The sequence below is a fragment of the Epinephelus fuscoguttatus genome, linkage group LG3 (assembly GCF_011397635.1).
Source record: "Epinephelus fuscoguttatus linkage group LG3, E.fuscoguttatus.final_Chr_v1".
Classification (NCBI taxonomy): domain Eukaryota; kingdom Metazoa; phylum Chordata; class Actinopteri; order Perciformes; family Serranidae; genus Epinephelus; species Epinephelus fuscoguttatus.
In genome coordinates, this window is record NC_064754.1 from 2,619,427 (window position 1) to 2,643,412 (window position 23,986).

Consider the following 23,986-nt stretch of genomic DNA (forward strand, 5'->3'; position numbering starts at 1 on the left):
AGGGTTAATAACAGTACTAACTGAGGAAAAGCACAGTATTACATCCGGGAATCTATTCAGAAATAATAGAGAGAATTTTTTTTAAAATTTAATTTAATTTAATTTTATTTAATTTAATTTAATTTTATTTTATTTTATTTTTTGGGTTTGTTTCCAGCCCATCAACTGCTCCACACTCCAGTCCAGTAGGTGGCAGTATTGCATCTGAAAGCTGGTTTGCCAACCGCCATTCGACCCAAAGAAGAAGAACAACAGCCCGTCATTGTCACTTCCGGCCTCCAGGTGGCAGCGCGGCGCCTTTGATGAGCTGCTCTGCTGTAAACATTAGCAGAAGAAGCTAGCTAGCTACTGTAAACAAAGCTGAGCGTCCAGTTCTGTTAAACTTCTCAAAAACTGCTTCATGTGAGGAGGAAATATGAATATTATTACTTCCGAATAACACTGAAGTAAGTGGAGACTGAGTTATTCACCGAACATTTTAACGCTGACCGAGAAATTAACTCGAAAAACGAGCTTTTAGTTAGTCAGCTAACTAACTAGCATAAACATGCTAAAGTTAGGGCTAAAAGGAAACCTCCGGGGTTTTGACGGTGACTAGATAACTTTTTATTTTACACTAAATTCATTTGACTGTTTCCTTTATGCTGTCAGGTGTTATTAAAGTAACTTTAAGGTAAACCAGCTGGTGAGGATGACTCGGGTGTGTAGCTAGCATGGCTAACGTTAACTTAGCTCTAAAAGAGCGCAGAATCCAGACTTTGTGTAAAGTTATTTGCTGTGTCAGTGTCTGAATATAAAGTACATTTCTCGGCGGTGCTCTCCAGACTCTGCCGGTCCGACAGCAGCAGTTCAGTCCCGGCCCGGGAGCTGCCATGAGCCGGCCTGCTGTGTGACTGGAAGATAATGGCTGCAGAGCTGTTTCCCACCAAGAAGCTGGTCCCCTCCGCCTCAGCGAGCAGCACCACCTCGTCCATCCACCAGTACCAGCAGCAGAACCTGACCAACAACAACACCGCCACCGCCGCACAGGGCTGCTGCAACTGGCAGGGCCTGTACCCGACCATCCGGGAGAGGTCAGTCTGAGGCAGCACTGCTGCAGAGAGGGGTGAGCTGTCTGAGCCAAGAGGAGGCTGACAGCTGATGAGGAGAGGAGAGGGCATGTTCCCACACTGGTCCTGTACAGACACTGGCTCTGCATGTATCCCAATTAATTTCTGTGCACAAAATCGCACTGTGATCAAAACAGAGCAACCATGGAAACACCAGTAATCATATGAAGTATTCAGAGGCAAGGCGAGTTTATTTATACAGCACATCTCAGCAACAAGGCAAATCTAAGTGCTTTACATAAAACACTAAAGGCATTGAGACAAAGTGCAAAAGAAACACAGTATAAAGGGACATTTAAAAGCAATTAAGAATGCCACCAAAGACCTGGAGATTAGAATAAAATACAAGAGTAAAAGTTACAGTGCAGTGTAAGAAATAAATAATTATTACATTTTAAGTCAAGTCTTTGATGGTGATTTAAAAGAACTGAGAGTTTCAGCAGACCTGCAGTTTTTTGGGAGTTTGTTACAGATATGTGGTGCATAGAAACCAAATGTGCGTTCCATTACCCATACTACTACTGTACAGCAGTGTGTCTCAGATGGTGTCGTGATGCCAATCCAGGTGTGCAGTGGGATGTTATGATAACCACATGTTTTTATCACAATATTCAACTGGGTCTTACAAAAAGTTATGAATTCATTTTTTTAATTGGCTGAATTAGTGTGTTGTGTGTGTGTGTGTACACATTTCCCAATAAAGAGGCAAACTCTAGCCAAATAATGTGATTTAATTTAATTTGATTTTTAAAGAAACCTTCGCAGGGAACCTATCTGAACGAATCTGTCCCTGATTAACCCATGGACAAGTTTTTCCAAATCTAAAAGCATTGCTAAGGCTACTTTATTCTCATTTTCCATGTGTGAAGCTTCTAAATTACACTCAGAATCTGCTTTATTTAGATCAGCTTTATTGGCTAAGCATGTGAACACGCACAAGGATTTGATTTAGTGTACTTTACCTTTAAAACAATGGCTGTCACTGGGTGTTTGCAGGACCAGAGGATCCTCAGTGAGGAGGCTTTAAACATGTCGCATTTGTTTCTATGATTAAACAATACCTTTAACTTCATGTACTAGATTTTATGGTGTGAGTTTTTACGTATTGTAATAAGAAATCTTTATAAATTTGGTGTCCTTGCAGGAATTCAGTCATGTTCAACAATGAGATGATGGCAGATGTTCACTTTGTGGTCGGGCCGCCTGGCGGGACACAGCGAGTACCAGGACACAAGGTAAAACCCCTCGCACGCTATTAAAAGCGTGTGGTGCCTTGTGGTTCATAACTTGTCAGATGAAGTGACGCCTTGTTGCCCCTGCAACACTGGAGATCACAGTTTAATCAAAGAAGGATTTTTCTTTATTTTTGTTTGACTGAAACCAAAGAAGCTGCAAACTGGAGACAGGAACAAGACAGAAGTTGCAGAAAAACCAGCAGTAGCATGAAGATTTGCATGTTGAAGAAACTATTTTTACACCTTATATGACTAGATGACATCTTGATTATCATCTTGTAATAAAAAAATGTTAAAAATAAATTAGTTCAGTCATAAAAATCAGGCCAAGGATCAAATATTAGACTGAAATGTGGTCTTTGCATGAAGGCTACATCAGGAAGTCAGATGAAAGAGGCTCAGCTGAGGGAGTCAGATCTATTGTAAGTGGAGATTTTGTCTCTCATGTCGTCCACGTTGTTCCTCTGCTCTGTCAGTACGTCCTGGCCGTCGGCAGCTCCGTGTTCCACGCCATGTTTTATGGAGAACTGGCGGAGGATCAGGACGAGATCCGGATCCCTGACGTGGAACCTCCTTCGTTCCTGGCCATGTTGAAGTATGTCAGAAGTCATTCAGTGTTCATAGACTGTGGGCATTTAGCTTTGTCTCCATAGGAACACCAGACACACAAAACAATTACACATTAACGTCTTCATATATAACAAATAGGAACATAATGTGGTTAGATTTAATTTTATTTCACCATAAAACAAGTGGAACAAGTGAAAATAATGCACTAATGTTGCCCTCTACCTTCCCAGGTATATCTATTGTGATGAGATCGATCTGTGTGCTGACACAGTGCTCGCCACCCTCTACGCCGCCAAAAAGTACATCGTGCCTCACCTGGCCCGGGCCTGTGTCAACTTCCTGGAGACCAGCCTGAGCGCCAAGAACGCCTGCGTGCTGCTGTCCCAGAGCTGCCTGTTCGAGGAGCCGGACCTGACTCAGCGCTGCTGGGAGGTGATTGACGCTCAGGCCGAGCTCGCGCTACGCTCCGAAGGCTTTTGTGACATTGATGCCCAGACACTGGAGAGCATCCTGCGGCGGGAGACGCTCAACGCCAAAGAGATGGTGGTGTTCGAGGCGGCGCTGAACTGGGCCGAGGCCGAGTGTCAACGACAAGACCTGACGCCGACTATTGAGAACAAGCGTCTGGTGCTGGGGAAAGCCATCTACCTGATCCGCATCCCCACCATGATGCTGGAGGACTTTGCCAACGGAGCAGCACAGTCCGGTGTTCTCACACTCAACGAGACCAATGACATCTTCCTGTGGTACACCGCCGCCAAGAAGCCTGAACTGTTGTTCTGCACCAAACCTCGTAAAGGCCTGGCGCCACAGCGCTGCCACCGCTTCCAGTCCTGTGCCTATAGGAGCAACCAGTGGCGGTATCGAGGCCGCTGTGACAGCATCCAGTTCGCCGTGGACAAACGTGTCTTCATCGCTGGCTTCGGCTTGTACGGCTCCAGCTGCGGTTCAGCTGAGTACAGCGCCAAGATCGAGCTGAAACGCCAGGGTGTGCCGATGGCTCAGAGGATCATCAAGTACTTCTCAGACGGCTCCAGCAGCACCTTCCCGGTGTCGTTTGACTACCCAGTGCAGATCGAGCCTGACACCTTCTACACCGCCAGCGTGGTGCTGGACGGCAACGAGCTCAGCTACTTCGGCCAGGAGGGCATGACAGAGGTGCAGTGTGGTAAAGTGACCTTCCAGTTCCAGTGCTCCTCGGACAGCACCAACGGCACCGGAGTGCAGGGAGGCCAGATCCCGGAACTGATCTTCTACGCCTGAGAAGGACGCCGCTGCGGAGATTCCTGCTTCACTGCCATTTAGACTTTAACTTTAAAAGTGTGGAGACGAGTTCTCAGGAAGCTGTTTGAGGAGGGACGGACTCCTGGATTTACTGCTGAGCCTTTGAGACGCGACGATTTGAAGTCTGAATCCTCACATTCCTTCACACCTACGCTATTGTTGTGTTTGTTTCACAGTCATTGAGTTGTGCTCATCGCTGTCTCACTTTTTCTTCGTAAAACAGGAATTATGAACAAACCTGGGAGTCATTGGTTACCATTAGGGGTGAGAGATATAGGTGCATAGTTTATACTGTTTTATATTATGATAAATAATGAAACACTTCTTGTGGAAAATACATTGAATGAATGAAATACCCACACAGGACTGTCCAAGAATCAAATACCTGATAAATCAAAGTACTTCATCAAATTGCTGCAGATATTAGATAAAAATCCAATATTGGCATAAAGCAGTGCTGATATCAGTCATTGTTATACAGCTTGTCCATAATGTCCCAACACACCCAGAGATGTAGAAGGAAAGTTTAGGGATGCAGGATAATGTCAGCACGTCATCGATATCGACTGATATTAGCTTTAAAATGACCTCGTCAGAATCAGGCAACATGCTTTTTCTTATTTTGCACAATGAATGAATATCACGTACATAAAAAGGTTTCTATTTCATGTCTCCATCTGCCGGTGGGCCGTCATGATAAGAGTATACATGTATGATGTTAATTCCACTACACAAGAGACTTGATCACTAAAATCAGATGGGGAAAAAAGTGGATATATCGATATCGGTTATCGGCTGAATAAGTTGTTAAATATCGGATATTGGCAAAAAATCCAGTATCATGCAGTGAAATCTCAGGCGGTGTACGGAGATATACACTGAGAATATTTTGTTATTTCCCCCACACGGACTTATTGTAGGTCACAGAGGAACCGACACACACACCTCCCAAACCTCAGCTAGGTGTGGTGTAATCTCTCAAGACAGATTCTGCAATTTACACTGTAGAATCTGTCGGCAGCCCTGACTAGAGAGGGGGGGGGCGGGGCTTTGAGTTTGAACGATGCTGTGCTTTAGCCAATCACAATGGAGGGGGCGTGACCGAGACGTGCCGGTGTCCCCAGGAAATGTGTACCTACAGAAACAGCAAGCTCCGCGACCATGGCAACCGCTCCACCCAAAACGCCGTCTCGTCAACGTGAAAAAAATATTTTTTCCAGCGGATGTCTTAGTTACAACATGATTGAGCTAACTGGAGTAGTTTCATGTTGTATCCGACAACGGGAGGCTTTTAACAGATGACGTCCTGATGTTAGCTTTGCTAACTGTCCCTGTCAGCTGCAGCCACTGATGCTTTCTAGACATCGTGATTTCCCAAAACTGAATAAATACCACACATAGCAACACAAAACTGCTTTGCTAGCTCAATCATGTTGAAACTAAGATATCCGCTGGAAAAGATATTTTATTCATGGACCGTTTATTGAGTTATTACCTTATTTTTATACAGTCTATGGTTATTGCAGACACCGCTAACGGCTAACGTTAACAGCTAACAGTTAGCCCAGCTAATCTACAATAACCGTGTTATTAATTATAAAATGTGCACACAGAAATAGTAACGTTTGTTCAGTCGTTGTGTTTATAGACTTTACAAACATCAGATTAGTCTACACGGTGATATAGTGACGTGAAAAATGTGATATATAGCTAAACTCTGCTGGTTTTCTACCCGAAGTATTTGTAAACAACACGGCGATCCCCTGGGGGCACCGCCGGAAGTGAAGGGCGTGAGCAATCGCCGAGGCCCCTGCACTTCCGTTAGTTGAAAACTCCGGGCTGTGCCTCCAGAGGTAAAGGAAGGAAAAATTTATTTATTGTTTTTTACCGATGGATTTCCAGATTGGGTGTGGTGCAGCTCTGTGTGTCAAGAGAGCTGATTGGTTATGGAGGCGGTTCTTAAACGGACACATTAAAGGGTTAGTTTGTATTTTTTAAGCAGGGCTGTGTGAGGTACTTCCCTATAGTCAGGGTATTACCTGCAGCAGATGATGGCCAACACTGTGCCTGTCATGATGATAATGTTACCGATCTGTCAAGGTCAGAAAAATGATCAAGGTCCCGTCCATATATCCTGTGATGCTGCCCGTTGTGTTTTATTCAGGATATCTTAATTTCCTCTCCACATTCCAGCATCTGAATATAACCAAGAATTCTTTGCTCTTTGAAAGAGTGACGTGTTGTTGTGCTGTTTTATTGTCGTTACATCAGCGGCATAAAATGCTCTTAAAATGACAGTAATGTAGTCTATCACAGTTGTTTCTGGGACTATATGTCATCCTCCAAACATAGTTATCATGTAGGCCTAGTCAGTGCGCCCCCAGTTTGGAGAAGCAGGCGGGAAGTCACGTACAGCTGTGGAGGGGGGGGCAGCAGCGAAACATATCATAGATCAGTTTAAGTGTATGCTGGATTTATTTTTATTTATTTATTTATTTCAGCACTTTATGTTACTGTCAGATGGCCCTTCTGATGTGGAACTGAAGCTGTTAGCTACACTTCCTTCAAATGCCTTCATCAAAACATTCATTTTACCTCACTGAACACAGGAGCTGCTGGTCTCACGCTGCCTCGAGTGGTTACGTCAGTGCTTCCCAACCGGTCCAGATTTCTCCTTCGTCATTTGTTGTAGGTCCACACAGTTTAATACATTCAGTGTCGTACTTGCATTTGGCCACGTCATGGAGCCGGTGTGTGTCTCGTAGCTGTGCGTTAGTCACTCACTCTTTAAGATAAAAGCTGTGTGTACTCACTGTACTGGACTTTGGTGTGTTTAAGAGTCAGTGTGGATTCACCAAGTCACACAGTAACACAAACAAACTCACCAAGGCAGCGGTTGACCAGCAGCTCCTGCGTTCAGCGAGGTAAAATGACTATTTCTGACAGTAGTCTGGTGACTGAGCAGAACATAGATAACAGTTTCAGTTCAGCATCTAAAGGACTGTCTGACGGTGAGGTAGAGAGAGGAAAATATTCCAAACATAGCATTTACTTAAACTGATACTGATATTTTTAGGTGGCTATAATACATTTTGCTGCCGACCACGCCCACAGCAGGATATTGATTAACTTCCTGTGTGCTTCTCCAAACTGGAGGAGAGCTGACAGACATGCACTGTGGATCAGTACCTCACACAGCCCCACCATGCCAAACTTACCCTTTAAAAGTATTAATCTGACAAAGACAGCCTGTTGCAGAGCACATTTTATAACAACTAAACTCAGTGACTCTTAAATGTGTGTTAAAGCTCCAGTGTGTCACATGTAGGTGGATATATGGGCAGAAATATAATATAAGTGTGTTTTCCTTAGTGTATACTCACCTGAAAATGAGAATCGTTGTTTTTGTCACCTTAGAATGAGGCGTTTATATCTACACAGGGAGCAGGTCCTCGTCTACAGAGATCACCATGTTACTACAGTAGCCCAAAGCGGACAAACCAAACACTGGCTCTAGATAGAGACATTTGGGATCTCTTGTCAGCCACCGTGCTTACCAGCCCCTCCATGACGAGCAGCATCGGAAAAAAAACAACAGTTTTTTTTTTTACATGAAGCTTCTTTATTCAGTGTCTATAGCGGTTTAAATCAGCTGGTCTGTTTTCTCGGAGAGGAAGAGACCTCTGTGGATAATTCAGCTCCTGGTAAAAACCTTCTCAACAATAAACACAAATGGAATTCTAACCAGGAGAAGTTTCAGCTGGTTGCAATCTGCAATCCTCACCGCTAGACGCCACTAAATCCCCGTAAATCGTACACACTGTTCCTTTAATGTGCAATGTGTACAAACAGATGTATAATAAGTAAAATTCGAAACACGCTGTTTCACGGTTCATTCACGAGCTGCCGTCACGTCCTCAGTAAAAACAAGTTTTCAGTTTCTCGCCTTAAAGAGTTCAGTTTTCAGATGAAAGAACCACAGAGACAGTAAAATGTTCAAATGTTGCTTGGTCAGCTGATAATTTCCTCCCGTGATGTTCAAACTTTGGTTTCATTTTAAGGAACGTTCCTGCTGTTACTGAAGAACTGAAGAACTTACAAACGCATGTGTGTTCTGACCTGTGTTGTTTTGGTATTTAAAGCTGAATAATACATTTTTATATTTGTTATCTGACAGCTGATCACACTCCTGTCTGTTTTTATACACTACTTTAGACAAACCGTAACCTTCCTCTGGTGCTCTGTGCTGTCGTCTTCCTCTCTGGTGACATGTGGTGACTTAAAGGGGCATTTCATCCACAATCCTCCTGAAACTCTACCTGCCCACCCCGCAGTCTGCCAGGCTGTCTGGAAGGATTTTAACAGTAACTGTAACTTTTCTTGTGTTGCATTTTAGCATTTATCAGACATCACTGCGACAGATAGTCAGCAACTCCTGTGCTTTTATTTTGAAAAACCTGACATCATGTTCGTGCTACATCCTGATTTAATGTTGCTTTAATGTTGCAGTCGTGTGTAAATACTCCCATGGTCGTGTCCTGACGCACTTCTTCTTCTCCTCCTCCTCCGTCTGCTCTCTTTGAAAATGGAGGAGAACAAAAAACTGTTTTATATGATTCTATATTGAAGAAACATATTTTTGGATGTCCTTGTTTCCTGTTATCTGATTCCAACCAGAATGTGCAGTGAGTCGGTGGCCTTATGAATGTGTTGTGACTAATTTGGAAATAAAAGGTTCAGTCGATTTGTCTGAGTTCTGTGTGATCGAGCAGCAAAGGTCAGGGTTAAAAGTTTTAGTTTCTTCTCCACCTGCAGAAAATCTAACTCTGAGTCATTACTCATATTTTTTTTTTTAGAGATGACTGATTATATGAGCAGTTAAAGGAGACATTCCTTTGAAAAAAATGGCAGACATGCAAGATAGAAATAAAAAGAGCAGCTGTGATACTGAGCAGAAACATGTAGTGGTGGAATTTAACCAGAGGTGAGGACATCAACTTTGATTTTAACACCAGTGACTCCTGACTTCACCTGGACTTGAGTCTTTTGACATGAAAATACTTGATACTCTTCCCAAAGCCCACAAATAAGTAAAAATAAGTATCTTGAGATGATGTATAATATTAGATCAGAGTACTTTATTTACTACTTTACAACATTTGCATGATACAGTAAAACAGGACATAGAGCACTATGAATGTGCATCGTTAAAAAATCGTCACTGCTTTTTTAACAGACTATAACAAATAAATGCACATTTTAAAAGCATGCATGATTTTTATAAATTAAATATCACTGTTGTAAAAGTGGCATAAGTGAATTTATATAATTTGATAACACTGACAGATTATCATTTTAACATCATGTATGGAACAACAATATGAAACACAGCCAATCAAAGAAAATAAGATAAAACAAAAACTAATACAGACATGATCATACATGTGTGGGGTGGATACTGTTAATATATACACTGCAAAACTGACAAGATCCAGTAGGTGGCGGTAATGTTACACATATGGATGCCAAGAACAAGAACAAAATTAATTAAAAAACAATATAAAATAAAATAATTATGTAAAATACTAATTAAATAATTGTATAAATACAATAATAATAAATATATTTTAAGATAATATAACATAAATAGGAATGAGAAAAACTGTAGCCTAGTTAAATAATAAAATAAAATAGTTTTATTAACGCTATCAAACTGGAGAAGAAGAACGTGGATGAGGACCGTTCAACTCGCTGTAGTTTGTCCCTCCGCGCTTTCCGTCCTGAGTATAAGGACACGGAAGTGACGCAGCCTGACAGCTGAGGGCAGAGTACAAATCACACAGGCCGCTTGCAGCTGTGTAACTTTGGTGTTTTGTCGTCGTTATGAACAGATTACAAATCATTTCGGGCCACCTGTGTCCCTCCGGCTCCTCCGGCTCCTCCGGGCTCAGCCGGGATGTGTGGCGGACGGAGTGCGGCTCAGCGGGCAGCAGCGGCCCGGAGGACGTGCTGGTTGTTCACGGACGGAGGAGCGCTGTGGGCAAAGCAAAGAGAGGAGCCTTTAAGGTAACTGTGTCCGTTTACCTGCTGGAAATGTCGTGATGATGTCATGATGAAGGTGATACAGTGACACAGTCATCACCTGCACTGAACAAGTACTCAGATACTTTAGTTACAGTACTGATGCCACACTGTGACAGCACTAATGCACTCAGTTTAAAACCTTAAAGTGTGTAAATATTATCAGCAGTTTAAGAATTAAAATTAAGTGAAGACATTTATGAATTAATACAGAAATTAATAAAATAATAAATAAGTGCGGGAATAAATCAATAAATACTTGAATAACTTAAAATAAATAGAGAAATAAATGTGCAAATAAATAAATGTGAAAATAAACAAATGGAGATATAAATAAATAACTTGGAATAAGTAACTAAATGAATAAATAAATACATTATAAATAAATAAAAGAATAACTAGATTAAAAAAATCAAAATAAATATTAACATGCACAAATGAATAAATGAACATTGATAATTATCAGGACATAAATATCTCAAATTTATTTGTACATTGTTGTACACTTACATTTGTTTATTTATACATTTATTGATTTCCATATTTATTTATTCCTGTATTTCTTCAGGCATTTATTAATTCATTCTATTTACGTATTTATTTATTTAAGCATTTCTTTATTAACTCATTCATTCAAATATTTAGTCATTTATGTATTTATTTATTCCTGTAATTATATTGTTATTTATTCCTGTATTTATTTAGGCATTTATTTACCAATTCACTTTTTTTTTTTCATTTCATTTTGTTTGTTTATTTTGTTCTACATTGTCATTTCACTTGTTTTTATGTATTTTATTTGTTGTGTTATTTGTAATTTGCTTATGTGTTTTTATGTACAGCCCATTGAGGCTATAATAAATTTTGACTTGACTTATTTATGTATTTAATGACTGATTGATGCTCAGGTGATAGTTTTATACTTTGACTACATGATGCTGAGGATACCTGTGTACTGTTACTGCTGATACTTTATGAACTTGTAGCTGACAATACTTGTGTACTTTTACTACTTACAGTCATGTGAAAGCCTGTGTTGTTGTTGTTGTTGTTATTTTTACCATATTTGGACATATGGATATTTATATCAATTTTAACAATACTGAGAGATTCAAATAATATAACTTAATAATTAAAACTAAAGAAAATACTTTTTAAAACTTTCTGTAAAATGTAATTTTAAAAGGTAAAATAACACAGTTGTGTCACATCAGGTGCACATGATAAGAACATGGTTACTGAGCATGTTACAGGAGGCGTGTCCTATTTAAACCTCAGACAATTTGCTGTGCTGCTGACTTTTGAAGCGAGTGAACACCATGGTGAGATTGAAAGAGCTGTCTGAGGCCGTCAGAAAGAAGATCGTAGCAGCTTATGAGCCTGGTGAGGGATTTAAAAGGATCTCAAAAGAATTTGAAATCAGTCGTTCTGCTGTCCGGAAAATAGTCTACAAGTGGAGGACGTTCAAAACAGCTGCCAACACGAACAGGTGTGGACGTCCAGTCAAGTTCACCCCAAGAGAAGAACGCAAGGTGCTAACAGAAGTGTCCGAAAACCCTGAAATGTCATCATGGGACCTTCAGCAGGCTCTTGCTACTGTTGATGTGATAGTGCATGGCTCTACAGTCAGAGACTGCACAAGTTTAACTTTCATGGCAGGTGTGCAAAGAGGAAACCTTTGCTCTCTGAGAGAAACATGAAGGCCAGACTCAAGTTTGCCAGAGAACGTAGACAGAGACCAGAGCTTCTGGAATAGTGTTCTTTGGATAGATGAGTCCATCCATCCATCCATCCATCCATCCATCCATCCTCATCCGCTTATCCAGGGCCAGGTCGTGGGGGCAGCAGGCCGAGCAAAGCACCCCAGACGTCCCTCTCCCCAGCAACACTTTCCAGCTCCTCCTGGAGGACCCCGAGGTGTTCCCAGGCCAGATGAGATATATAATCCCTCCAGTGTGTTCTGGGTCTGCCCCGGGGCCTCCTACCAGTGGGACGTGCCCAGAACACCTCTAACAGGAGGCGCCCAGGAGGATCCTGATCAGATGTTGAACCACCTCAACATGAAGGAGCAGCGGCTCTACTCCGAGCTCCCTCCAGATGTTCAAGCTCCTCCCCCTATCTCTAAGGCTGAGCCCAGACACCCTACAGAGGAAACTCATTTCAGCCGCTTGTATCTGTGACCTCATTCTTTCAGTCACTACCCAGAGCTCATGACCATAGGTGAGCGTTGGGATGCAGATGGACCAGGAAATCAAAAGCTTTGCCTTCTGGCTCGGCTCCTTCTTTACCACAACGCAGCACCCCATCACTGCAGAAGTCGCATCGACCCACCGATCCATCTCACGCTCCCTTTTGCCCTCACTCGTGAACCAGACTCTGAGATACTTGAACTCCCTCGCTTGAGGCAGTAACTCTCCCCCAACCTAGAGGGGGCAATCCACCGGTTTCCGACAGATGACCATGGCCTCAGACTTGGAGGTGCTGACTCTCATTCTGACTGCTTCACACTCGGCTTCAAACTGCCCCAGGCCATGCTGGAGGTCACGGTGTGATGGAGCCAACAGAACCACATCATCTGCAAAAAGCAGAGATGCAACTCTGAGGTCCCCAAAAGATGAGAGACAGATGAGTCTAAGATTGAATTATCTGGACACCATAACAGAAGGCATGTTTGGCGTGAACCAAACACAGCACTCCAGGACAGGAACCTCACACCAGCTGTGAAACATGGAGGACGTGCCATGGTTTGAGGATGCTTTGCTGCAGCAGGACCAGGTCAGCTCACCATCATAGAATCCACCATGAACTCTACCGTGTATCAGAGAGTCTGTAAAAATATTAGAGCTGAACCCTGCAATGTGACAATGACCCAAAACATACCAGTAAATCCATCAAGGACTGAGAACTGAGCCAAAGCCCAGATCTTAATCTCACTGAGATGCTGTGGGGGGGCTTGAAATGGAATGCACAGGCAGGAAACATCTCACAGCTAAGAGGATTCTGCATCGAGGAGTTTCCTCAGGCCGATGTCAGGGACTGGTAGAGGGCTACAGGAAGCGTCTCACTGAAGTTATTTCAGCCAAAGTGGGTACCACTAGCTGTTAGAGGGTCAGGGTGTCCGAACTTTTTCCTCAGTTGGAATACAAACATTTGTTTATCTTTTGTTTAATGAGTAAAACAAGGTTAATTTTTGTTGTTTACCTGAAATTAAATCACTTTAAAAACCAGATTAGATGCTGAAATGTGAACAGTTCTTAATAAAGAACTGTGACACGACACTGTGCTTGAAGTGGATGATTAGTGGGCTGGAACTAAGAGAGTGCAGGACGTTAATAGTAAAGAGTATTTTTACATAGTTGTACTTGTGAGTGCTCCCTGCTCGGCGCTGCAGGGAGATCAGGTGTGATTTAACCCTTCCTTGTGTCTGCAGGACACCACGCCTGACGAGCTGCTGAGTGCAGTCATGACAGCTGTGCTGACAGATGTTGGACTGTCAGCCGACAAACTGGGAGACGTTTGTGTCGGTGAGACGAGACTTTTGTTCTACCCATCGTTCTTTGACCCGTCGTGTCGTTTTCATGAAGTGAAGCTGCTCCTTTAGTATTTGATCTAACGTCAATCATTTACAGCAGCTGTCTGTTAGCAGAGCTGAAAACACACACACACACATCTGGAAATAAAAAATAAAACTGCTCTGTGCATTTACTCAAGTGTAGTTTGAGGTACTTGTATTTTACTTGAGTATTTCCACTTGATGCATCTTTAAACTTCTCCACATCTCAGAGGGAAATATTTTACTTTTCAGTTTTCACTGCACATTGTTGTTTCAGACTAATTCAGTCTCTGCAGATTAAGATGATCAATACAAAATATTATCAGCTAATTTATGTGTGTGTGTGTGTGTGTGTGTGTGTGTGTGTGTGTGTGTGTGTGTGTACAAACATTTTTCTGCTGTCATCCCTCAGATATATTGATCAAACACAGATACGGAGACAGGAAATTGACATGAGTGCACTGAGCCAGTAAACTTCATTTAATAATTCTGAATTATACCAAGCAACTTTTCTTTATTACGTTCTGTTAAAAGATCAGTTTTCACACCAGAGGACATTTATACCAACACTGATCTGTGATAGATCCAACAGGCCAACCACTGTGTCAGTCAGGCTCCACTTGTGACAGCATGTTTACACTGTAGTCTTCAACAACCACCAAGTCTTCCACCACTGGCTGTGAAACAAATTCATGATGCAAATATCAATGAAGTAGAAACAGAACACAGTAAGATTCCTGAAGTAACTGTGTTGCTGTCTGCAGGCAACGTGCTGCAGCCCGGTGCCGGTGCTATGATGGCCAGAGTGGCTCACTTCCTCAGGTCAGACTCTTCATCACTGATTCACACAGTCATCCTCCTTCACTCAGTCACAGCACGTCTCACTGCTCTGTCTTCATTTCAGCGGGTTTCCAGAGACGGTGCCCGTCTACACCGTCAACAGACAGTGCTCCTCCGGGCTGCAGGCTGTGTTTAACATAGCAGGTACACACTCTTCACTCCTCTCTTCATCACATGTTAACGTACCGTGTGTTCACTCTGATCTCAACCCTGTTTGTGCAGGAGCCATCAGGAGCAGATCCATTGACCTGGGCCTCGCATGTGGGTGAGTTTATTCAGCATCCCAACAGTAAGTGATGCAGCTCAAATAAAATAATGTTTCTCACAGAGTGTAAACTGTGTGTGTGTTTGTGTGTGTCAGAGTGGAGAGCATGTCTCTGCGTGGGATGGGAGACCCTGGAGATTTGAGCTCCAGGCTGACGGACAACGACAAGGCCCGAGACTGCCTCATCCCGATGGGGTGAGACCACCTACTGCACGACACTGTGTCAGAACTCAAAGACGAGGACTGAGCCTCACTGGATTTAAATTAAGGGAGGGTTAATCCCACAGTTTGTTTGTGCCTCTAAATCCCCCAAAATCTGTCACATTGTTCCAAATATGGATTTTATGCTACTAGAATTAGTTTTAGCAACCTTAAACTTTGTGACAATCCCTGATGTGTTATAACCCTCTCAAACTGTTTTTATTTATTCCAAAGTTTTGTTATGGAGCCCTCAAATTAATATCATTACAAAATTTATCACAAATTTTTTTGTTTTTATCCCCACACTTGCTAGAATCCCCAAATTTGTTGCACCAACATGAAAAAGATTTTGTTATAATCCCCAAGTTTGTCATACCAACGTCAAAATGTTTTTGTTGTAATCCCATTTGTTTGTGTTTGTGACAGCAACCATAAGTAGAATCACAAAATTTGCTGTTAATCTTAAAGTTGTTTTATCTTAAAATTGATGATAATCTATAAATTTGTTGCATCGCTCTGAAAGCATGTTTTCTATATACCAAATTTTGATTCATCTGCAAATGGCTGTAATTTTAAATTTTGTGATATGGCCCTAAAATGTTTTGTGGCATTTGGATGTTTTTAGATTATATTTTAAAACATTTTAGGGCCATATCACAAAATTTAAAATTACAGCCATTTGCAGATGAATCAAAAAAAACATGCTTTCAGAGCGATGCAACAAACTTATCATCAATTTTAAGATAAACAACTTTAAGATTAACAGCAAATTTTGTGGTTATACTTATGGTTGCCGTAAATTTTGGAATTATAAAGACACATTTTAGGGCTGTTAATAAAATGAAGGGTTATAACAAAATCATTTCAGGACTGGTGTAACAGATTAGTGTCTTACAGCAGGTTTATGGATACAAATAATGTTAATGTGTTTTAATGTGTTCAATTTTTTTATGATTTATACAAATTAAAATTTTAGAGATCTGTAACAGAGAATTGGAATTTTAAAAAATACACTTTGAGAGACACACTGGGGATTGTCACAGAATATGAGGTTGCTACTACTAATTTTGGTATCCTAAAATACATGTTGGGAACAATGTGCCAATTGTGGGGGTATCTGAGGTCACAAACAACACATTTTGGGACATTATAAATACATTTTAGGGCTCTATAATTTTGGGAATTATGTAACACGTTTTAAGATATAATGTATTTAAAAAAATGTGGGTTACAGCTGGTAAGAAGACAAATTTTGAGGAAATAAGTTTTGTGGCATTTGGATGTTTTCAGATTATATTTTAAAACTTATTTCAATGTGTCTCTCAAACTGTTTTTTTAAATTCCAAAGCTTTGTTATAGATCTCTAAAATTTAATTTGTATAATCATAAAAAAAATTAAACATATTAAAACACATTTCAACATTATTTGTATCCCTAAACTTGCTATAAAACATGAATCTGTTACACCAGTCCTGAAATTATTTTGTTATAACCCCTAATTTTATTTAACTTCATAATTCCAAAATTTAGGTCAACCATCAGTATGATCACAAAATTTGCTGTTAATCTCAAACTTGTTTTATCCTAAAATTGATGATAATCCCTAAATTTGTTGTATTTTGTACAATTTGTTATATTTTGTGGGGGAGTTTTTTTATAATCACAATTTTTGTTCAACCTCCAAATGGCTGTAATTTTAAATTTTGTGATATGGCCCAAAATATTTTATAATATAATCCAAAAACATCCAAATGCCACAAAACCTATTTCCCCCAAATGTGTCTTCTTGCCACACATAACCAACTTTTTAAAATGTATAATTTTGAAAATAATTTTAATAATTTTTTAGAGAATTCCCAAAGCTACAGAGCCCTAAAATGTTTTCATATCTAAGATCTACCACTGAAACCACAAACTTTGTTATTCTAACATTTGCTATCCCGCCCAAAAATGTGCTGCGATCATATTCAGTAATTGTTTTTATCAAACGTTGTTTGCTTTTCCACAATGTACTAGTCAAGATCCCTTTTTTGTTTTACAGCCCTAAAATGTATTTTTATAATCCCAAAATTTGGGGTTAATCTCAGTTATTTTCTCTTAAACATTGTTAGAATCCCAAAATTTGTCACAGCGCTCCAGAAATGTATTTTTCACAATCCTAAACTTGTGCCATATGACCCCAAAATGTATTTATAATCTTGAAATTTGTTATGAACTCCCACACTTACACAGCCCTAAAATATATTTGACATAATTCCAAATTTTACCACTGAGACTACAAAGTGTATTATCCTGACATTTGTTATGGCAACCCAAAATTATAATATTAGATATAATAAACCAACACCAGCACCTGATGCATCTGAAATAACCGTCCATGTGTATGTTCCTTGTTTCTGCAGCATCACCTCAGAGAACGTGGCAGAGAAATTTGGCGTCTCCAGAGAAAAGCAGGACGCCTTCGCTCTCAGTTCTCAGCAGAAGTGAGTCAAAGTGTTTGGTGTTGTTGTGTCTCTGCGTATCTGTGTGCTCACAACAGTCTCCTGCTGTAGGCGTGTAAAATATTTGATTTTGATGCATTTTGCTTTGTAAATTTGCACATTTGAGAAAAAAAAAACATTTTCCTAAAACACATGTAACAGCTAAACGTTCTGAGAGGTTTTTAATAACTGTAGCGTGTGATGACATGAAGGCATTTATTAATTAAATTAATTAAAAATGTCTCAAAAACCTGTCAATAAATATTGATGGAAAGAAATGATGGGAAAAACAAGCAGTTAGTGTTTGGCACAGATTAAGGAGTTTTATTAATTCTTCTTAAATGGTTTGCTCATGATTGACAGCACAGACAGTCTGCTGTATGTACTGTGTCACTCTGCATATTGTGCATCTTGAAATGAACATTTTCTTTAATTAAACGACTGTATTAATGTGTTGTTGTGTGACGTCCTTCACACAGAGCGGCCCGGGCTCAGAGCACAGGAGCGTTTGACCAGGAGATCGTTCCCGTCACCACCAGGTTTGTGGACAACGAGGGGAAGGAGCGTGAGGTGACGGTCACTAAGGATGATGGGATCAGAGCGGGAACGACTCTGGCAGGACTGCAAAAACTCCGGCCGGCCTTCAAACCTGACGGCAGCACCACAGCAGGTCAGTCATGTCACTAACAGGTGAACTCATTCCACTCAGAGAAAATACATTGATTGTGTTAGTGCGACTAAAACCAGACTTTTAAAATACACATGTTAGTCTGACTGTCTTTGGGACAGACAGACCGACGTTTTTCAACAATTTAACACATTTTTTTGATAAAACGATTAGTCGACTAATCGAAGAAATAATTGACAGATTAGTCGACAGTGAAAATTATTGTTAGTTGCAGCCCTATCGTAGAGGAGTCGCACATACTTGGCTCAATAAATGGATTCCTCTCCCGTGCTTGTATACTGGGACAAGGACAGCAGGCCAGTTAAATGTCCTCGTCCAGCTGGGACTGTAGCTCCACTTCACTGTGCTCGTTAACGTGCTGACTGACACAAACACATGTTCTGTCTCAGGTAACTCCAGCCAGGTGAGTGACGGAGCAGCAGCCGTGCTGCTTGGTCGCAGGTCTGTGGTCGAGGCTCTGGGTCTGCCCGTCCTGGGAGTCCTGAGGGCCAGCGCAGTGGTGGGTGTCCCTCCAGATCTGATGGGGATTGGACCAGCATTCGCCATCCCTGCAGCTCTGCAGCAGGCAGGTAAGATGTGTGTGAACATGAACCTCCTCATTAACACCTTCTGCACCAAAGTAGCTCTGGTTCTTGAACGTTTCCCTTCGGGATCGACGGAGGGTGTCGTAAAACGGTAGTATCAAGATGTTGGATGGCACTGATTACCTGCAAACTTTTGTTCTGTTATTACAGATGTTCGTTTCATCCAAAATCAAACATTGATCAGCTGTTACTCAGATCACCGCACGCTCTCTTCCACACCTGTAGAATAAGACACGCCCACTGTACTTGACTTGAGCCCTTTATATTTTCTGCTACTTCATACTTGTTCATCTCAGAGGGGAATATTGTGCTTTTTACTTCACTACAATTGACAACTGTAATTACTTCTCTTCTTCATCTTTTTATACAGAATATCACCAACAAATAAAACAGTTAAAATAAGCTCTGCCTTTACCAGCTGCAACATTAATGTGATCGACACATAAACTCATCAGTAATTAATCCAATAACATATCTTATTCTGAAATTAGATAATCAGTGCTTTTTCTTTTGGTACGTTAAAGTAAATTTTGAGGCTATAACTTAAACTTGTGTGTCAGATTCTCGTTGCTTCCTCTTGGGTGCCTGTTTCTACTACCTGGTTGTTACCTTTTTTATAAAGTCCAGAGCTCACCTGCGCGCTGTGCCGTGCAACGTCCCAAACACAGCAAAATAAGAAAAGTAGAGATCCAAGCAGAGCGCACAGTCTGCACATAAAAACCCCACCACACACTGAGAGTGGGTCCAATCTCACATCTTGCACAGTCTATCTTTGAATACAAAATCTGAATATTTCTTCCACCACTGCTTCCTCAAGTGTCACCACGTCAAGTTCTTAAAGTAGATGTATTGTTGGTTTGTGTACAAAGTACACAGGCAAGTATGTGAGCATGTCTGTGCAGCAGTGTGGCTGCAGGGACGTCAGTGTGCAGCAGTAAAATACCTCAACAGCTACTACAGTAGAACTTGAGCACAGACATTAATGCTCCTCAGAGGATGACTTTATTGATCTTTTGGCTAAAAGGCTTCCTCTAACTCAACCCTGTTTCCCTCTTCAGGACTCACTGTGGCTGATATCGACGTGTTTGAAATCAACGAGGCCTTTGCCAGTCAGGTGAGTTCAGAGCCAGATGTTGATGGAGTGTTTTTTGCAGTTCTACTTCCTGCTCAGAGGTTTTATCTTTTTGTCTGAGATCCGAGATTTCTGCCTCCATCCCAATGTTTTTTTATTTGCACATCAGTAGGTCTCTTTAGCATCAGTGTCCTTGTTACTCTGGACAGTTTTTGTTGGAGAATTTTCCACTGAAAATAAAGAAACAGACGACCATGATGTCTGTAGTCTGTTTGAATAGAGACGTTAAGATGGAGGCAAAAGTCTCTGCAGTGGGAAAAAGAAAACACTTGGTCTAAATGTGTTTATTTGTGTGTGTGTGTGTGTTTATTTGTGTGTGACCCTTTACTGCTGCTCAGGCCGTGTACTGTGTGGAGAAACTGGGGATCCCGCTGGAGAAAGTGAATCCTAACGGAGGAGCCATCGCTCTGGGTCACCCTCTGGGCTGCACCGGAGCTCGACAGGTGGTGACGCTCCTCAACGAGCTCAAACGCAGAGGCCGAAGGTTCGTCTCAAATGATGCTTCAATAATTATCATTTGTTACCAACACTTGAGACTAGGGATGGGAATCGAGAACCGGTTCCTGTTAAGAACCAGTTCCAACTGGTTCAATTCATCGACATCAGTAGCCTTTATGCTTAACGATTCTTTTCATTACGCCGAATCTAAATGTTGATGTCAGTCAGCAGCACGTTCAACAACAAAGAAGACGTAATGGCGCAGAGACAGAAGCGGTCAAAAGCGCGGCTTCACTTCGCCAAAAGAACTCTTACAGTGCGACGTGCAATTTATGCAGCACCGTATCTCAATAAAATTTGTGTTGCTGACACCGAAAACCTGTAAGGTCTACTTCTTCTAGACAGAAAATTCACAGGAGGAATCGATAAGCAGAATCAATAATGGCACTGATAAATAAAATCCTATCAATTCCCATCCCTACTTGAGACTAGTTTAAAGTGTGATCAGGTGACTGTTCTTACTGTTCCTCTCATGTTTTCCTGTCTGCAGGGCGTACGGCGTCGTGTCCATGTGCATCGGGACTGGGATGGGAGCGGCTGCTGTGTTTGAATACCCCGGACCGTAGGAGCCAACTCAAGACTGTCACTGTGATTCAAAGCCCCTTTCAGACATGACCCGTAATCTACCTTCTTCAGACCGTCTGCACAGCTCAGGTGTGATCAGTTACATTTACACAAGATCATGATATTTACACAGCATGGCCACCGACTGCAGGCTACCAGAGCTGCTTTGGTCAGATTCGGAAACCAAGAGCTGGTGTCTCTCTTTACTGTCCAATCATCAGTGTAAAGTGAAAACACTGATCCACATCACCATCTCAAAGATATGCCTTATTGTGAAATTCCAAAGGCGTGTTTGTGTCACTAGCACGTGACGCCAGGCAGATAATGACAAGCAGCCATGACAAAGACAATGAGGATATTTACTCTCCTCTCAGGAATAAATCACTGGGGGATTTTGGAGAAAAGAGGGTCAACAGAAGATCATGCTATATGCACACAGAGCTGCCATGTGATTAAAATACTCATACAGGCTGGAATTAAACCGCGCTGTTCTGCCGCAGGATGCAGTGACTTAAACCAACAGTGTGTAAGAAGTAGAAATAATGCATGGAATTTGTTAGGCTGTCAGTAGAGGGAAAACTCTGCTAGCTGCTAGGCTAATTTATGTAAAGCTGAACTTTGACAGTTATTAGCGAGCCGAATTTTATACTTTTGTTAAATCTTCTCGTTGTAGAGCCATGCGTTATGTCTTAGTGGAGTCAATCTAAAGTAGGTTAAAGTTTTTTTGTCTTCACAGCAGTGTCCTTTTTCAATTGTTCTCAATGAAGAGCAAGCGTATGCAGCTGCCTGGAGAAAAGGCGTCGCACCCAGCATCTTTTTCCAGAGCCCTCCACATTTTTTTGCAGCCGCTCCGAGCGCTTTAAGTTGAAAATCTCTAACTGTCGCAACACAGACAGAAAAGGTCGTTTTGTGGGAGCAGATCGGCAGCAGGCACTACATGTCACTGGTGAGGGTAGTACTGTTATCACCATTGGCTTCGTAAGCTTGAAGTTGACCCTGTAGTCAACCCTCTGTTAGTGTAGCGTTATTTTAGCTAACTGGCTAATGTTAGTGTCAAGATATTGTTGTCATGGAAACAAAACCCACATGCAGTGCATCATTTAAACAATCAGCAGTGGTGTTTTTTATGAGGCGCTTGGATAAAGTGCTCCCAGCACTGCCAGTGCTTTTCTGCTGGAAAAAAACCACTATGTGGACTCTGTGCAGCGTCTTCTCTGACCAATCGTCTCATATTTATCGCAGGCCCGAATCAAAATCATATCGTGGCAGATTTAGCAAACATCGTATCTTCTAAAGAATCCATAAAATATTGTATGGTGATGCTACAGCCAGTGAGACAACAAGCTTAAAGGACAGCCTCACATTATTTTAAAGTAAGTCAGGTGCACACAGGAACACTGGAACAGGTTTTGCTTGCTGTAAATATTCCTCCCATTTCTCTTAGACACTAACAGATCCCTTCCTAATGCAGTTTCAAATACGTCTTTACAGGTTAAGTATGAAGTTTTCTCTGTGTAGTTAAAAAACAGAATTAAAATTCATACTAAACAGACTTGTCTAAGTGTCTAATTCAGACTCCTCAAGTGTCAGATAAACTTTGGAATACATTTTTTGCAGAGAAAGAGGACTGTAGATTTTGTCCCTTCTCACTTACACTGAAATAAAGAGATCAATTAATGTCCGGTATGAGCAGGAGGACAGATTACAGCAAGGAAAAGCTGCTCCAGTGTTCATATGTTTACCTGACTGCTGCTTTAAGACAGACTTTAAAATCTGTTAACCTGTTTTTTAAGCTTGTTATCTCACTGGAAGGCACAAAGAGTCGACAGCTCTTCCTTTCAGCACCAGACCAAATTCAAACCACTTTTAATTAATGAGCTCATAAAAGTATCAAGTACTGGTCTTTTGTTATCGGTGGCCATGCTGTGTAAAAACATTATCGTGTGTATGATTACCGGCAGTGTAAGTGATCACACCTGGGCCACATAGATAATGTAATAAACTCGTCCTTTAGCGTCACGCTGCTGTAAACATGTCACCTCATATGCAGGTTTCTCACCTAATGCCAGAGGCAGCATGTTGTGAAAGCATTACTACGTTCATATTAGTACACACTGGTCCTAATACTTAAACAGAGTCAGCATGAAGCTCAAACAGCTGTGACTCAACAGATAAATCAACTCAGCAGTGTGAAAGGTTTAAGTCTGAAAGGGGCTCCAGAGATTAGACTCAACCTTTAAATCAATCTGTCACTGGGCGAATGCTGCTGCACTTTAGCTGTTAATACTTGTATAGAAGAAATATTTCAAACAGCAGCTGATTAAGTGCCTTTGATTTTATGTTGCTCATCAAAACACTGATTTATGCTGCTTTAATTCTTTAAGTGAAACAGGTAAATATGGGCGGGAGGAGAGGTGAGCTGTGGGATGAAGGACTGCAGACTGTTTTCTGTAATCAAGGTACAAATATGTCAAGCAGTCCTGCTGCCATATGGAAAATTATTTGCACTGTAGCAGCATGAACTTAAAGGCCACCGTAGTTCAGAGCTCCTCTACCCCCACCTAGACATAAAAAAGCCTTTTGTTTTTTAGCAGCATTAATCAGGAGTTCATGTGTGTAATGATTCTAAAGGTTTACTGTATGTTTCTAAGGATGTTGTGACCACAGTACTTTCTGTCAACTCTAAGGACCAATCCCAAACAGCCATTTAGTCTGTAAATGAATGTAATCCTGATTAATAACACCTCTTCATGAGGCGCTGTGCGTTTGTGAGACATCATTAGCATCATCTACGGCTGAGAAATGTTCACATAACTATGAAGCTCTGTGAGCTTTATCCACAAAACTGTTACCGAAATGTGAACCAAGAGTCGGGAATTTGTCACAGCAAACTTCAAGTCAG

The 23,986-nt window shown here is 41.3% G+C and overlaps 2 protein-coding genes across 2 annotated transcripts; both read left to right on the forward strand.

Annotated features, from left to right (window-relative positions):
• Positions 1–295: 295 nt before the first annotated feature.
• On the forward strand, positions 296–8,942 carry btbd3a (BTB (POZ) domain containing 3a). Its single transcript, XM_049572545.1, has 5 exons — positions 296–446; positions 825–1,073; positions 2,254–2,344; positions 2,821–2,939; positions 3,145–8,942. Exons 2-5 carry the CDS (start codon positions 904–906, stop codon positions 4,175–4,177), a joined length of 1,413 nt encoding a protein of 470 aa, XP_049428502.1. The 5' UTR covers positions 296–446; positions 825–903; the 3' UTR covers positions 4,178–8,942.
• A 589-nt stretch (positions 8,943–9,531) lies between these two features.
• Positions 9,532–22,732, forward strand: acaa1 (acetyl-CoA acyltransferase 1). Its single transcript, XM_049572548.1, has 12 exons — positions 9,532–10,264; positions 13,710–13,803; positions 14,597–14,654; positions 14,737–14,816; positions 14,895–14,937; positions 15,034–15,132; positions 17,541–17,621; positions 18,098–18,288; positions 18,696–18,875; positions 19,949–20,004; positions 20,361–20,506; positions 21,011–22,732. The coding sequence occupies exons 1-12, from the start codon at positions 10,082–10,084 to the stop codon at positions 21,084–21,086; spliced, it is 1,287 nt and encodes a 428-aa protein (XP_049428505.1). The 5' UTR covers positions 9,532–10,081; the 3' UTR covers positions 21,087–22,732.
• Positions 22,733–23,986: the final 1,254 nt, after the last annotated feature.